The 14,991-nt window shown below is 24.6% G+C and overlaps 1 protein-coding gene and 2 long non-coding RNA genes across 3 annotated transcripts; 1 reads left to right on the plus strand and 2 right to left on the minus strand.

Moving 5' to 3' along the window:
• Positions 1-248: 248 nt before the first annotated feature.
• On the minus strand, positions 249-909 carry LOC111619070. The gene is made up of 4 exons (XR_002755678.1): positions 856-909; positions 694-774; positions 392-620; positions 249-307 (listed from the first exon to the last, which is right to left on the minus strand). It is a non-coding gene; the product is annotated as an uncharacterized LOC111619070 (long non-coding RNA).
• A 5,022-nt stretch (positions 910-5,931) lies between these two features.
• LOC111619078 lies at positions 5,932-6,672 on the plus strand. Its single transcript, XR_002755679.1, has 3 exons — positions 5,932-5,979; positions 6,355-6,422; positions 6,513-6,672. It is a non-coding gene; the product is annotated as an uncharacterized LOC111619078 (long non-coding RNA).
• Positions 6,673-8,394: 1,722 nt separating this feature from the next.
• Positions 8,395-11,860, minus strand: LOC111618982. The gene is made up of 6 exons (XM_023360613.1): positions 11,753-11,860; positions 10,521-10,702; positions 9,002-9,055; positions 8,840-8,920; positions 8,538-8,766; positions 8,395-8,453 (listed from the first exon to the last, which is right to left on the minus strand). The coding sequence occupies exons 1-5, from the start codon at positions 11,774-11,776 to the stop codon at positions 8,658-8,660; spliced, it is 450 nt and encodes a 149-aa protein (XP_023216381.1). The 5' UTR covers positions 11,777-11,860; the 3' UTR covers positions 8,395-8,453; positions 8,538-8,657.
• Positions 11,861-14,991: the final 3,131 nt, after the last annotated feature.

Consider the following 14,991-nt stretch of genomic DNA (forward strand, 5'->3'; position numbering starts at 1 on the left):
TACAAATTTAGAGACCAGTTAAGATTTTATTAAATTTTATAAGAATATTTAATTACAGAATCTTTCAAGAATTATATAAAAAATTAATAAATTTTCATCATAAAGATGATAATATTCTTAAAATTTTGTGGTAAATTTTCGAAAATCTTCATTATCTTCTGAAATATTTGTAATGAAAGTTTAAAATTGAAAGGAAAAATAAATACCATATATAAAAATTTAATTTAAATAAAAAATAAATATATTACCTTTCCGTTAAATGTAATAATTTCTGATATTACCCATAAAATTTGAATTATTTCGACCTCTTAAAAAGCATAAATATAAAGAAATAAAATTTAAGTTTAAATTTTAAAACATATTTAGAAAATAACAAGACGATAATACTTACGATACTGGATCTAAGTGCACACTGTAAAAATAATTTTGTTTTTTAAAGTATAAATTAAGTATATATTATATCTTATATAAACTATATAATATATTCATGATATTATTTCCATGTTTGGCTTTAGGAAATTTTAGGAAATGATGTTTGGAATTCTTTATTAATTGTTCTTGTGGTATGTTCTCCACCCACATATCTTCCTGTATGTTCACATTCATTAGTGGGGCCATAACTATTTTAAGATAATTAATGATTAATTTCAGTGATGAGAATAACAAATCTTAATTTAAAATAAATTTTCTTACATTTCATCAAGAAATACGTTTTGTGGAGACTGCAAATTTGTTATTGGGCGATTCATACCTTCAGGTGTTCTTCTGAGTAATCTAAATATGAAAAATATTGATTAAATATAGAAAACTAATTTTAAATTAAATACAAATTTAATATCAATCTTTATATCTTACGTATTTTGATTCTTATGAACTGGCCTTTCGCATGAAATACATTTTGCAAATGACCTAAAAATCAAATAATGACAGTTTAAAGTTAACTTTAAATGTATTTTATAAATTCGAATAGTATAACATTTCAAATTATATTCGTAATTTTTTATTTATTTATTCTTGATATTTCAGTAATATTTTCATAAATAGTCAGGATAACAGTACATTAATTATCGATATTGTAATCATACACAGTAGTGTATAGGCTATGTCTTAAAATGAAATCATAAATGAGTTATAATGAACAATAAACACGCTCATAACAATAAATGGTAAGTTTATTTGTAAACATAATTATTGTTAATTATAACTTGGCACCATTAGCTGCAAATATCAAAACAAATCTGGATGTATAGGAAGCTGCTTGTTCTGGAATTATCATTATGATTTCAAATTGCAGCCCAATAAAATAAATTACTCTATGCTGTGGCAAAACATTGTCTACAAAAATATATTGCAAATAAAAGGAAATAAAATAAATGATAATTTAAGATGTATTATAGATAAATCATGGCATCCGATGCTGGGGGTAGATGGCATGCAAATAGATTAATTTAAAATTAAACAGTCGTGTAATTGTTAATTCCTTTTGAGTAAAACTTTAGTTGATATTAGTGCCTTTTAAGTAATTTGTGTTAAGAAGGGAAGGGGGGAAAAATGTGGTGAATCTCTTTTGATAAGAGTTTTTTTTTTTTAATGTCCATTTTTAATAGTTTTACCGAAAAGTAAATTGTTATAAAAATTATAAAATNCTTTTGTTCCCACTCTGCTAAAAGGTCACTACTTTACATCTCCCACCGACAAGGTTCAAACTGCGCTTTAACAAAAGCCTGTTTGACCTAAACATACACCATCACCACGCACCATAATTATCATTGCACAAATCAGTTCTTACAATACATTTCCCCCTTTTTCTAATATAAGGAGCAGATTACTATATACATTATTGTATACTAGCAAATTATTTACCGTTATAAGTACTTAACATCTAGCAGACACATATTTACAGTACAATACTATCATTGACAAATTGTTCCATTAATCTATATTCAGAATCACCTTGTAGATATCACTTATATCTATCCGAAGGACTTGATACGAAATTTAATATGCCTTGTTCGTCTGATCTGGAGGTTCCGGATTATTCCTGACTTCCAGTCTGCATAGGACGTCAGCATTAGTGCGTTTTTTCCTTTTGCTGCGCCTGGGCTCGACATTGTATTTCCGTGACGCTAATGCCCGACGTGCCAATTTCGCACTATGAAGTGTACGGTCATTTTGCTGGAAGGGAGTGAGTACCTGACGACTACTACGTGCCCTGCAATATTTTTTTATATTACCCTTTTTATCCACCTTAGGGTTTGGACTATCTCCTTTGTTAACCCTTTCAATACAGTACACCAAATACACAAAAATTAAAGACAAGTAACATATTTATTTACCAATACACAAACACAATCGCTGCAGCAAGCTCGTAATCGCTTTTCTTAGAAACTTCATTGTAGGTACAGTACTTACACAAAAAGAGCTCTGATATCCAAAGTCGCATAAAGTCGCCGAATTTTTTTATTTCACTGATTTTCCTATAAGTTATATTACTGTCAGATGCAAAAATTAGATTGGATCAATTTTGGCAATTTTACTTACACTTATTTTAATTTTTCTTCATTGTAAGTTTATCTATAATTATTTATATGAAAATATCTATGATATTTTCATATAAATAATTATATTTTAGCTCATTCGTGGCACAGTGTGGCAGCGGGCCATAGTTTGGCGACTCCTGCAGTAGAGGAAAGCAACATTTCTGTCACTTCCCTTTGTATTTTCATAGAGTTTAAAATAAAGTATAAATAATCGAAATGTCACAATTACACAAATACATGAAACATTAGCCTGGGACTTGAATATACACTAGGGTAAAGACAATTCCCCTATATCTTCGGCCAATAGGGAATGTTTTATAGGGTTCAGTTATAATTTTTAATTTATGTGAATTATATAAAACTTCCAACAATCATAGGCTGATATGTTTCTGTACAAAATTTCAATTAGGAAATAATACTCATGTCGTAAAATGATTATGAAAAAGACTTGATATATTTATAATTTCATTGAAATAGTTTTTGTAAAATTGATAATGAATGAAATACCACTAATTTTATCTGTCAAACTGCGTTAGATGTTATCTATAAGGATAGGATTTGAAAACAAATGATAGACACTTAAATGTTCAAATTTAGGTTGAAATCATTGATGAAATCATATTCTGTCATTAATTCTAATATTTGATAAATTTCTTAAAATATTTTATATTAATTTCAATTATCAACGAATAGATAACATAAACGTACTTTGAAGTGTTTATATAGAGCAATATAATCAATATGTAAGACCATATAAATCCGTATTGGTTACCATAGTTCAAAACATAGGTGTAAGGTCATTGGTAATTCCGAGAAAAAGGATAATACTTGCCTTTGGATCAATGTATATATTTTAAAGTTCATCCGTTCTTATCATCTAAATTTATTATTGATTAAATTAATAAATGATTTAACTTAATATATTTTTCAGAAGCAATTAAATTTCGATTTGTAAAATATTCGATTAAAATATTTTTATCAATTAATTTTTTTTTTCAAATAATGAACTGATACAAAACTTGTGACACGAGCTCTGAAATTAACATTAAACAATTTCGAACGGTGGGAAAACATTAACACTTTCTTTTTATTGATATATTCATTTTCACTAAACATTTTTGCATCGTACTTACAAACGTCTAATCATTAGATAATTACTGACGTTTTACATCCTTCTTAAGAAGTAAACTAAAAATATTTAATGCAGTTTCGACCAGTTCTATAAAACAATATTCTAATAAGTAATATTGTTTGATGATTCAGATATTTGAACTGTAAAAAATATAGGAAAAATATAATTATTCTGTATTATACGACTTCCGTGTTTCGTCAAACTCTGACATTTTTAGTACAGTTTATTATTTATAATTGGGATGCAATTTGAAAGAATGTAGACCTATAAATTCCCTTTGTCTCACGTCTGTCTGTCTGTCTGTCCATCCTTAATTTCGAGAACACAGTTAGATAGATGAAAGGTAAGATAGATATGGAAATCTAAAGGGTAGAAGGCCCCCGATTAAGTATATATGAACTTCAATGCTAAACTGGAAGTCGCGTTATTTCAATTCACTTGAAAGGAATTATCTTTTTGTTTTTAGTTTTGTAATGCTTATAAGTTTTAAATTATTTATGATATGTTATAAATATAAATAATTTAACATTAAAAACACATATTTCTTTATTTTTAAACGAATTATTAAGACCAAAATTTATAGAGTTACTTGATAAGTAGTATGCTTGCACTTTATCAGTTTATGAAAGTTTTATTATCTGATTATTTTCATTAGATTGAATATTTTTTTTAGATTTTTGTTCATTTATCGGGCTCGATTTGTATAAATATGCGAGAATGGGACAATGACAATGAGTAAAAAATATATCTCATTGTTGAGTTTTGAGCGGATATACAAAATAAGGTGTCTGTTGTATACAGTCGACCCCCCTTATAACACTGTCGATTATTCCGTTTTATATTAATTTCATGTTGTACGAGTCACTTAGATTTTACAAATTCGTGAGCCATTCACAGCCCGGCACACGTATTTGTAAAATCTAAGTGACTTGTACAACATGGAATTCATATAACACGGAATTAGCAACAGTGTTATGGGGGGGTCGACTGTACAGTACTCGTTTTTACTTTTAATTTTTGTAGTACAGTATTATATAAAATAAAAATACGTTGGTAGGAGGAACAATTTTCTGGTAGGTTTACAAAAATATTAGAGATATGTCCCCTCTGCCTCATATGGACATCGATGCCGATGGGTTATACTTTCTCAGTTATTTTTATAATGCAAACAATATTAAAATTGGGATAAGATATGTATAAAATAGTAGTATGCCCCAATACATCATAGAAAAAGTTTTTAAAAAATTGTAAAAATTCTAAACAGGAAAACTGATTATGAAAGAATTTTATCGCAAAAATATTAATTGACTTCCTAAATTATCTAAGAATAATGTAATCATCAGAACAACTTCCTTGAAAATGTTGCTATACTTATAATTATTTCCTCAATTATAAAGTTGTTATAACAATTGTGAAAATTGCAACCATATTAGGCTTACTTTTAATCTCATAACTTATTTATAATAAAATGTATATATGTAATACTTAATCCATTTTTTCAGTATCAGTCATATATGATTTATATTAAAAATAAATCTTTTATAATAAATTATTTATGTTTTAAAATTAGTGATAAATCTGTTTTACACATTTGTTAACAAAGGAATTTTATATTTAAAATTTTTACGAGTAAAACATATTTATTTGATTTTTTTTTAGTTAATTCTCCATTTTCCTATATCAACTAGAAGTAAAATATATGTGTTATCTAATATTACTCATTATTTCATAGGCTTTACAATAAAAATATAATGTTTTTTAAAATACATTATTATAAAATTACATTATGGTATATTTTATAATTTAAGTTAGTCTACTATTTGGTAATTTTTTAGAAACCATTTTTGAAATGCATACAAAATAACCCGCAAATAACGACAACCTCCGAACAATGGTGTTTTTTGTTCCTGTCAGTGGCCGTTGTTTACAGGTTTCGCAGTAATTGAAAATTTCTTAAAATAATTTAAAACTAATTCTAGCGTTCTTATCTATTTATCCTCCCAATTACCGATATTATTTAAATATTGTTTAAATAATTACTAATCGAATATTTAATATGTTGTAATTCCTTATTACTTCAATTTTTGATATATCTGTTACAACTGAACATGTAGCATTTTTTAAAATATAATAATTTATTTTATAAAAATTACATTAGTTTAAAAAGAATTTAGTATAAAAACAATTATTTGCAAATGTACAAAATTGTTGTTCAGTTACAAGTGTACAGAATTTATTGATCTTTCCTTTCTTATACTGATTAGATTGTACTCAGGAAGTCAAACTTACTTCACATCATTTTAAAACGTAAGCATTTCTTAGTAATTACATTATTAATTTTATAAAATTATATTTAGTTTATTTAAAATTTAATACTTAATTATTCTATAAAATTATAATATAATAAACTTTACTTATTAAGTTATATAAAATGAATTTTAGTTTAAGTATACAATTGCAAAACTCTACTACATAATTAAGAATGTAGCATTATGATTTTCTATGTAACTACAGTGGCCAAATTGCGGCTCTTTTAGATCCTTATTGCGTCTTTCGTGACCCCTATATAAACCCCTATATATATATATATATANGTATTTTGTATTTTTAAATACTATTTAATAATGTAAGCTTTTACTTTTATGAATTTATTATTTGTGCTCTTATAAAAAATTTTTAAAGTTTCAGGATGAGAAAATTATTAGTGATAATTCTTTTAAGCTGCATTATCTCAGTTTTGTGTAAAAACGGTACGTACTGTACAATACATACTTTATTTTCGCTGTTAAATATATTAACTGAAAGTAAAATTATATCATACATTTACAATATTATTTTAGGTCCTTTTGATTATCCAAAAAATCTCGGGTTGCCTTGTGGAAATTCCTGGAGAGTTTGTGACAAACTGTGTAATAAGCATGGATACAGGTTTTCAAAATGTATGAATAATAGATGCCATTGTTACATATAATCCTCATTAAATTTGAATTAATAAATACATGCACTCAACAAAATGAGTAGTATTTGTTCTTTAATACTTCAAAAATAAAATAAATAGTCTTTTTCATTGATAATAAATTTCATATAAATTATTAAGATTGTTTTTTGAATTATAAAACATCCTTTCAAGACGTTATACATAATACATTATTATTTTAGAATTTATAATTATTTACCTTATTAAATTAGGTTAATGCAATATAATTCTGTACAAGCTAATAATTCCATATAAGTCTATATAACTTTTATACAATTTATATATTAGAAGGTCATGTAATATATTTACAATGGCTTTGTTATTTTTGTTGGTTATCAATCATAAATAAAATTTTAGTGTTATATCAAAGAAACATTTTAATTTAATAATTTAATTAACTTACAAACATTTTAACGTTGTATATGAAATTTTAAAAATAAGAAAATTTGATGGTTGTTTTAGATTGGAATAAATTTAAAATTTTTCATACCAAATCAAGATAAAATGATATATTTTAACTTCTCTATTTAATCCTAGTTACATACTTTTCTATAATTAATCATAATTTTTTTTTAATTTTTTAAAAATGTACACATGGAAGAGAGTTAATCTTGTTATAGAGAATTGATAGACATTCACATTGTCATTTATTTTCGTTAATCATGAGTTGTTTGCTCATATTGTAGCTTATTGCCAGCTTTACATTTTTCAATAGTCAATATAAAAATAAGAATACTTTAACCACAGATTACTAAATAAACATGGACGTTTTTAAAACTCATTTTATCTCATACCAAATTATGACTAACGTGTAAATTTTATTTTAATCTTATTTACATCAATTATATAGTCCTTAAACTTCTTTCAATGTTTACTGTACTAGCAAAAAATAAATAAAAAAATAAAGAAATATGCTAATATAATTGACGTTTATCAGTAAAAAATGACACAATATTTTTAAGCAGTATAAAATGAGTTATGTTTCTACTTTTAATAAATAGATTGAAATAAACTTTTTAATATTTATCTTTATGAGTAAATTAAACTTCCTATTCTCTATTATTGAATATTGCTTATCAATATCATTTTAAGAAATATACTTTAAAATATAAAATAAATATAAATATAGAGAGAGATAAAGCTTTTTTTTTTAGAGGAAAGATATAGAGAAAAATTATAATGCATTTAAATTTATAATTTATTTAAAAATTATTTTTATTTATGTAAACAGAATTGTTATTTTAATTTAAGCATTAATTTTGTTCTTATTTACACATGGATATTGTGAAATTTTTATAAGTTTATACGTGAAGACTGCAAAGTGCTTGAATTAAAAAGAGGAATCTTAAAATAACGTAAAAAATACCGAAACCTACGAAGAATTCATTGACAAGAAAATGAATATTAACGGATAATTTAAGATAAAAATCAAATAATTTTATGCCTTTCCATTGTAAATTTATTGTGATTATGTTGTACAATTATATTGAGAAAGTCTACAAATTTAGAGACCAGTTAAGATTTTATTAAATTTTATAAGAATATTTAATTACAGAATCTTTCAAGAATTATATAAAAAATTAATAAATTTTCATCATAAAGATGATAATATTCTTAAAATTTTGTGGTAAATTTTCGAAAATCTTCATTATCTTCTGAAATATTTGTAATGAAAGTTTAAAATTGAAAGGAAAAATAAATACCATATATAAAAATTTAATTTAAATAAAAAATAAATATATTACCTTTCCGTTAAATGTAATAATTTCTGATATTACCCATAAAATTTGAATTATTTCGACCTCTTAAAAAGCATAAATATAAAGAAATAAAATTTAAGTTTAAATTTTAAAACATATTTAGAAAATAACAAGACGATAATACTTACGATACTGGATCTAAGTGCACACTGTAAAAATAATTTTGTTTTTTAAAGTATAAATTAAGTATATATTATATCTTATATAAACTATATAATATATTCATGATATTATTTCCATGTTTGGCTTTAGGAAATTTTAGGAAATGATGTTTGGAATTCTTTATTAATTGTTCTTGTGGTATGTTCTCCACCCACATATCTTCCTGTATGTTCACATTCATTAGTGGGGCCATAACTATTTTAAGATAATTAATGATTAATTTCAGTGATGAGAATAACAAATCTTAATTTAAAATAAATTTTCTTACATTTCATCAAGAAATACGTTTTGTGGAGACTGCAAATTTGTTATTGGGCGATTCATACCTTCAGGTGTTCTTCTGAGTAATCTAAATATGAAAAATATTGATTAAATATAGAAAACTAATTTTAAATTAAATACAAATTTAATATCAATCTTTATATCTTACGTATTTTGATTCTTATGAACTGGCCTTTCGCATGAAATACATTTTGCAAATGACCTAAAAATCAAATAATGACAGTTTAAAGTTAACTTTAAATGTATTTTATAAATTCGAATAGTATAACATTTCAAATTATATTCGTAATTTTTTATTTATTTATTCTTGATATTTCAGTAATATTTTCATAAATAGTCAGGATAACAGTACATTAATTATCGATATTGTAATCATACACAGTAGTGTATAGGCTATGTCTTAAAATGAAATCATAAATGAGTTATAATGAACAATAAACACGCTCATAACAATAAATGGTAAGTTTATTTGTAAACATAATTATTGTTAATTATAACTTGGCACCATTAGCTGCAAATATCAAAACAAATCTGGATGTATAGGAAGCTGCTTGTTCTGGAATTATCATTATGATTTCAAATTGCAGCCCAATAAAATAAATTACTCTATGCTGTGGCAAAACATTGTCTACAAAAATATATTGCAAATAAAAGGAAATAAAATAAATGATAATTTAAGATGTATTATAGATAAATCATGGCATCCGATGCTGGGGGTAGATGGCATGCAAATAGATTAATTTAAAATTAAACAGTCGTGTAATTGTTAATTCCTTTTGAGTAAAACTTTAGTTGATATTAGTGCCTTTTAAGTAATTTGTGTTAAGAAGGGAAGGGGGAAAAATGTGGTGAATCTCTTTTGATAAGAGTTTTTTTTTTTTTAATGTCCGTTTTTAATAGTTTTACCGAAAAGTAAATTGTTATAAAAATTATAAAATATTTTTATATAATAGTTGTAATCACTGTCATTATGTAGTATTGGATGTAATAATTTACGCTGTCTTTTTTACATGCATAAACATTTACAGTACTGTATAAACCAACTGTATTCGATCTCATGAGTAAGTCACAATTTTGAAAATGAATAAGAAAATATTTTTTGTAATTTTTGTTGTAAAATAATTTTAAATTAATTTTTATGGTAAGTTTTTGCTAAAGAGGGAATGTCGAAATGTTAAATAACTAGCATAGAAATATGTGTTACAATAAATATATGAAAAACGATTGTGGTTTTTTAGTTTTGTGGGCTCTTTCTTCTCGATGTAGCAAATCCTTAAATGAAGTAAGGTTCCCGTAAACATTTTTTGAATACTTAAAATAAGGACATAAAATAATGATTATAAACTTAAAGTAAATTAAGTATTACTGTAATTAATTTAAATGACTAAAACTTAGAATAAAACAAAATCAATTATATACGAATATTGTAGTACTCCTTCAACGCGATTTTTAATTCCTTTGAACATGGTTGATTACATACATGAATCAATAAACTTATTATAATTTTTGTGTAAATAACTCGAAATTGCCACGAACCATACATGAATCATAAATAAGTGATTATGACATATAAACATAAGCAGAATTATATACGATTATGCGCGACCTCAAAAACTTCGACTTATGACCAATTCAATTTACAATATCTGCATTTAAAATATACTCACGATTTTATTCCAGCAGGAATCGGTGCTTCGCATTCTACAATATATTGTAAATGTTTCAATCTTATAGCTATGGCTTTCAAACGAGATTGAAGGACTTCAGTCATATTTTCTAATTCAATTTTTTCTACTTTATGATCCAATTCAGTCGTAAGAGTATCCACAGTTTTGATAAGACTGTGTTCCTTAAAAAATATTATTTCACTATTTAGAAATACGATAGATATCGCTTATTATAATCGCGCCTATTGTTATCAGTCATCTAATATTATCAGAACAAACATGTCCTAAATCATATATAAATTAAGTAACATTAGAAAAGTTTGGCTTATTGTAATCAGAAATTCTCTTATTATTATCATTAAGTTACTAATGATAATATTTACTTAGATGTTAATAATAGCCAAGAGACCAAACAGGTTTACGAGCCATGTTGTTTCAATAAAAATGTTAGAACAATGGTCAGAAACAATTTAAATTAAATTATCCATGATATTACATTCAATAAATATGTAATACTGTAGTTTTAATTTCGATTTCCGGCACTTTTTACTTTATTTATTAGATAGCTGTAAAGGTTTATAGGTTATAACTTTGCTATTGTTGAAGACTGATCTTCATATCTGTTTAACTAAGTATAATTACTGTGCATCTTAGCATAATAAAAAAGCAAAGAAAGAAACGCAGAGATTTTTGCCTCAAAAATAGACTTCAAACTACAGAATTGTGAGGATAAGCTTTAGTCTGACACCAGTCCGCGAATATTATTTGACTATTTTTTCCTTTTTTTTTCTTCTTTACATAGCTACGTATTTGTTTATTAGTTTAAGACTTATCATACCACTTTTCCTTAGGAAACTTGACTTAGACGTTTTTCTTTTAATTTTAAAAAACCGTGTAAATTTTAAAATATCAACAATAAAAATCTAAGAACATGATTTGCAAGAGAAATCGAACAGGAAAGTATAGTGAAGTTGTCAAAAAATATCCAGCAATTAACGCTGAATGAAATATTTAAATCGTCATTATTTTTATTATTATAAATAAATTTCTAAGTTAATTATTAAATTTATTTTTTAAAATGTTTAATTATCTCAACATGCTTTTAAATTATCTATTTTAACAAAACCAGAATTTTCATTGTGGTTTAATTACTTTCATTTATCAATATTGGCTAGTTTCAAATCGATTACAATAAGAGGTACTAGTCGTATTATAGATGGTAATTATCTTACTTGTAAAGTAATCTTTGCCATCATTTCTGCAATATTATTATTTAATCCTTCACATGTTGTTAAATATTCATCTTTATCAATTTTATTCTTTACAGTTTGTAAATCGGCTTTCTATTGAAAATGAAAAAAATTGAAGTTAGTTCATTCGTCAGAAATGTTTTCAACATTTTTTAAAGAAAATTACGTTATCATATTATAATTTCTTGTGTCGCAGAAAGCAAATTATCTTAATATATCTTAAGAATTTTTTATGTCAGATATTTTAAAGCGATAGTAATAAAATGCTATAAAATCTATTATTCTAAAAGTTTTACCTTCAGTAAAATTCTTTCTTATTCTGTATCTGTATTAATTAATCATCACCACGAAAGTTCAGATTGGCATGTAAGAAATTAAATTAAAAGCTAACGATACTGACTTAATAGTAAATTGATATTTCTTGTCAATTTGGTGTTATTTACATCAATATTTAAGGTATATTCCGTTTTTCTCTTATTTAAAATAATAAAAATATAATATTTACAACTATTCATGAAAGTTTGTGCACAGAAATTCAGTTCTTGAAAAATATATTATTTCATTTACATCACCGAATTATATTTTGAGATCACTATTAATGTTAATGTATATACGTGTTTGTGGGGTGCACGATTTTGTTTGCCTCTTTAAAGCTTAATAACCCTCATGTTTATGTCGAAAATTTTTGAAATTCTGCAGGGACATTTGTGTATTAGGGGATTTATACTGTTAAATTTTGGTGGTTAAAGGTCGAGGGGTAGTGAGATAGAAGGAGGGTTATGTGTCATATGTTAAATAGGGGGGACGTAATGACGATCTTGTTATTAGCATTTACAATTTTTTTTTTAAAACNTAAAATTATATTTAGTTTATTTAAAATTTAATACTTAATTATTCTATAAAATTATAATATAATAAACTTTACTTATTAAGTTATATAAAATGAATTTTAGTTTAAGTATACAATTGCAAAACTCTACTACATAATTAAGAATGTAGCATTATGATTTTCTATGTAACTACAGTGGCCAAATTGCGGCTCTTTTAGATCCTTATTGCGTCTTTCGTGACCCCTATATAAACCCCTATATATATATATATATATATATATATACAGTATACAGGTTATATATGAAATACTGTTCCAATAGAGGATGAGGCTATCTTGTATTTCTGATACTTGGTATACTGATCCTATCGTGACAAGGTTTGGCCACCCTTGCAATATACTATGAATATNCAGTTTTAAATGTTGCCGAGAAAGTTAAGCAATTCGTTGCTGGATATTTGTGAATACTTTCAAAAGCTGTATTCTTTATTTTAAATTTTAAAATTTCATTTTATTGAGAAAAATGTATGTATATTAACATAGCTCACAAACTTTGCACATTCAATTCTCTTCAAAGATAGAGGCCCTGTTCGGGGTCTAGTTGTTGTATGTCGTTGAATCATAGTCTACAATAAAAGATTGATCTGTGGTGTTTTTTAGATTTCTCTACTTGTCTTAACGAAGGAATTTTGTACAATACTTTGTGACTTTCTACAATATTAAAAGTNGAATTAATATGTATTTTGTATTTTTAAATACTATTTAATAATGTAAGCTTTTACTTTTATGAATTTATTATTTGTGCTCTTATAAAAAATTTTTAAAGTTTCAGGATGAGAAAATTATTAGTGATAATTCTTTTAAGCTGCATTATCTCAGTTTTGTGTAAAAACGGTACGTACTGTACAATACATACTTTATTTTCGCTGTTAAATATATTAACTGAAAGTAAAATTATATCGTACATTTACAATATTATTTTAGGTCCTTTTGATTATCCAAAAAATCTCGGGTTGCCTTGTGGAAATTCCTGGAGAGTTTGTGACAAACTGTGTAATAAGCATGGATACAGGTTTTCAAAATGTATGAATAATAGATGCCATTGTTACATATAATCCTCATTAAATTTGAATTAATAAATACATGCACTCAACAAAATGAGTAGTATTTGTTCTTTAATACTTCAAAAATAAAATAAATAGTCTTTTTCATTGATAATAAATTTCATATAAATTATTAAGATTGTTTTTTGAATTATAAAACATCCTTTCAAGACGTTATACATACATAATACATTATTATTTTAGAATTTATAATTATTTACCTTATTAAATTAGGTTAATGCAATATAATTCTGTACAAGCTAATAATTCCATATAAGTCTATATAACTTTTATACAATTTATATATTAGAAGGTCATGTAATATATTTACAATGGCTTTGTTATTTTTGTTGGTTATCAATCATAAATAAAATTTTAGTGTTATATCAAAGAAACATTTTAATTTAATAATTTAATTAACTTACAAACATTTTAACGTTGTATATGAAATTTTAAAAATAAGAAAATTTGATGGTTGTTTTAGATTGGAATAAATTTAAAATTTTTCATACCAAATCAAGATAAAATGATATATTTTAACTTCTCTATTTAATCCTAGTTACATACTTTTCTATAATTAATCATAATTTTTTTTTAATTTTTTAAAAATGTACACATGGAAGAGAGTTAATCTTGTTATAGAGAATTGATAGACATTCACATTGTCATTTATTTTCGTTAATCATGAGTTGTTTGCTCATATTGTAGCTTATTGCCAGCTTTACATTTTTCAATAGTCAATATAAAAATAAGAATACTTTAACCACAGATTACTAAATAAACATGGACGTTTTTAAAACTCATTTTATCTCATACCAAATTATGACTAACGTGTAAATTTTATTTTAATCTTATTTACATCAATTATATAGTCCTTAAACTTCTTTCAATGTTTACTGTACTAGCAAAAAATAAATAAAAAAATAAAGAAATATGCTAATATAATTGACGTTTATCAGTAAAAAATGACACAATATTTTTAAGCAGTATAAAATGAGTTATGTTTCTACTTTTAATAAATAGATTGAAATAAACTTTTTAATATTTATCTTTATGAGTAAATTAAACTTCCTATTCTCTATTATTGAATATTGCTTATCAATATCATTTTAAGAAATATACTTTAAAATATAAAATAAATATAAATATAGAGAGAGATAAAGCTTTTTTTTTTAGAGGAAAGATATAGAGAAAAATTATAATGCATTTAAATTTATAATTTATTTAAAAATTATTTTTATTTATGTAAACAGAATTGTTATTTTAATTTAAGCATTAATTTTGTTCTT

This window comes from Centruroides sculpturatus, unplaced genomic scaffold, assembly GCF_000671375.1.
Source record: "Centruroides sculpturatus isolate CEXI.00-Female unplaced genomic scaffold, Cexi_2.0 scaffold38, whole genome shotgun sequence".
Classification (NCBI taxonomy): domain Eukaryota; kingdom Metazoa; phylum Arthropoda; class Arachnida; order Scorpiones; family Buthidae; genus Centruroides; species Centruroides sculpturatus.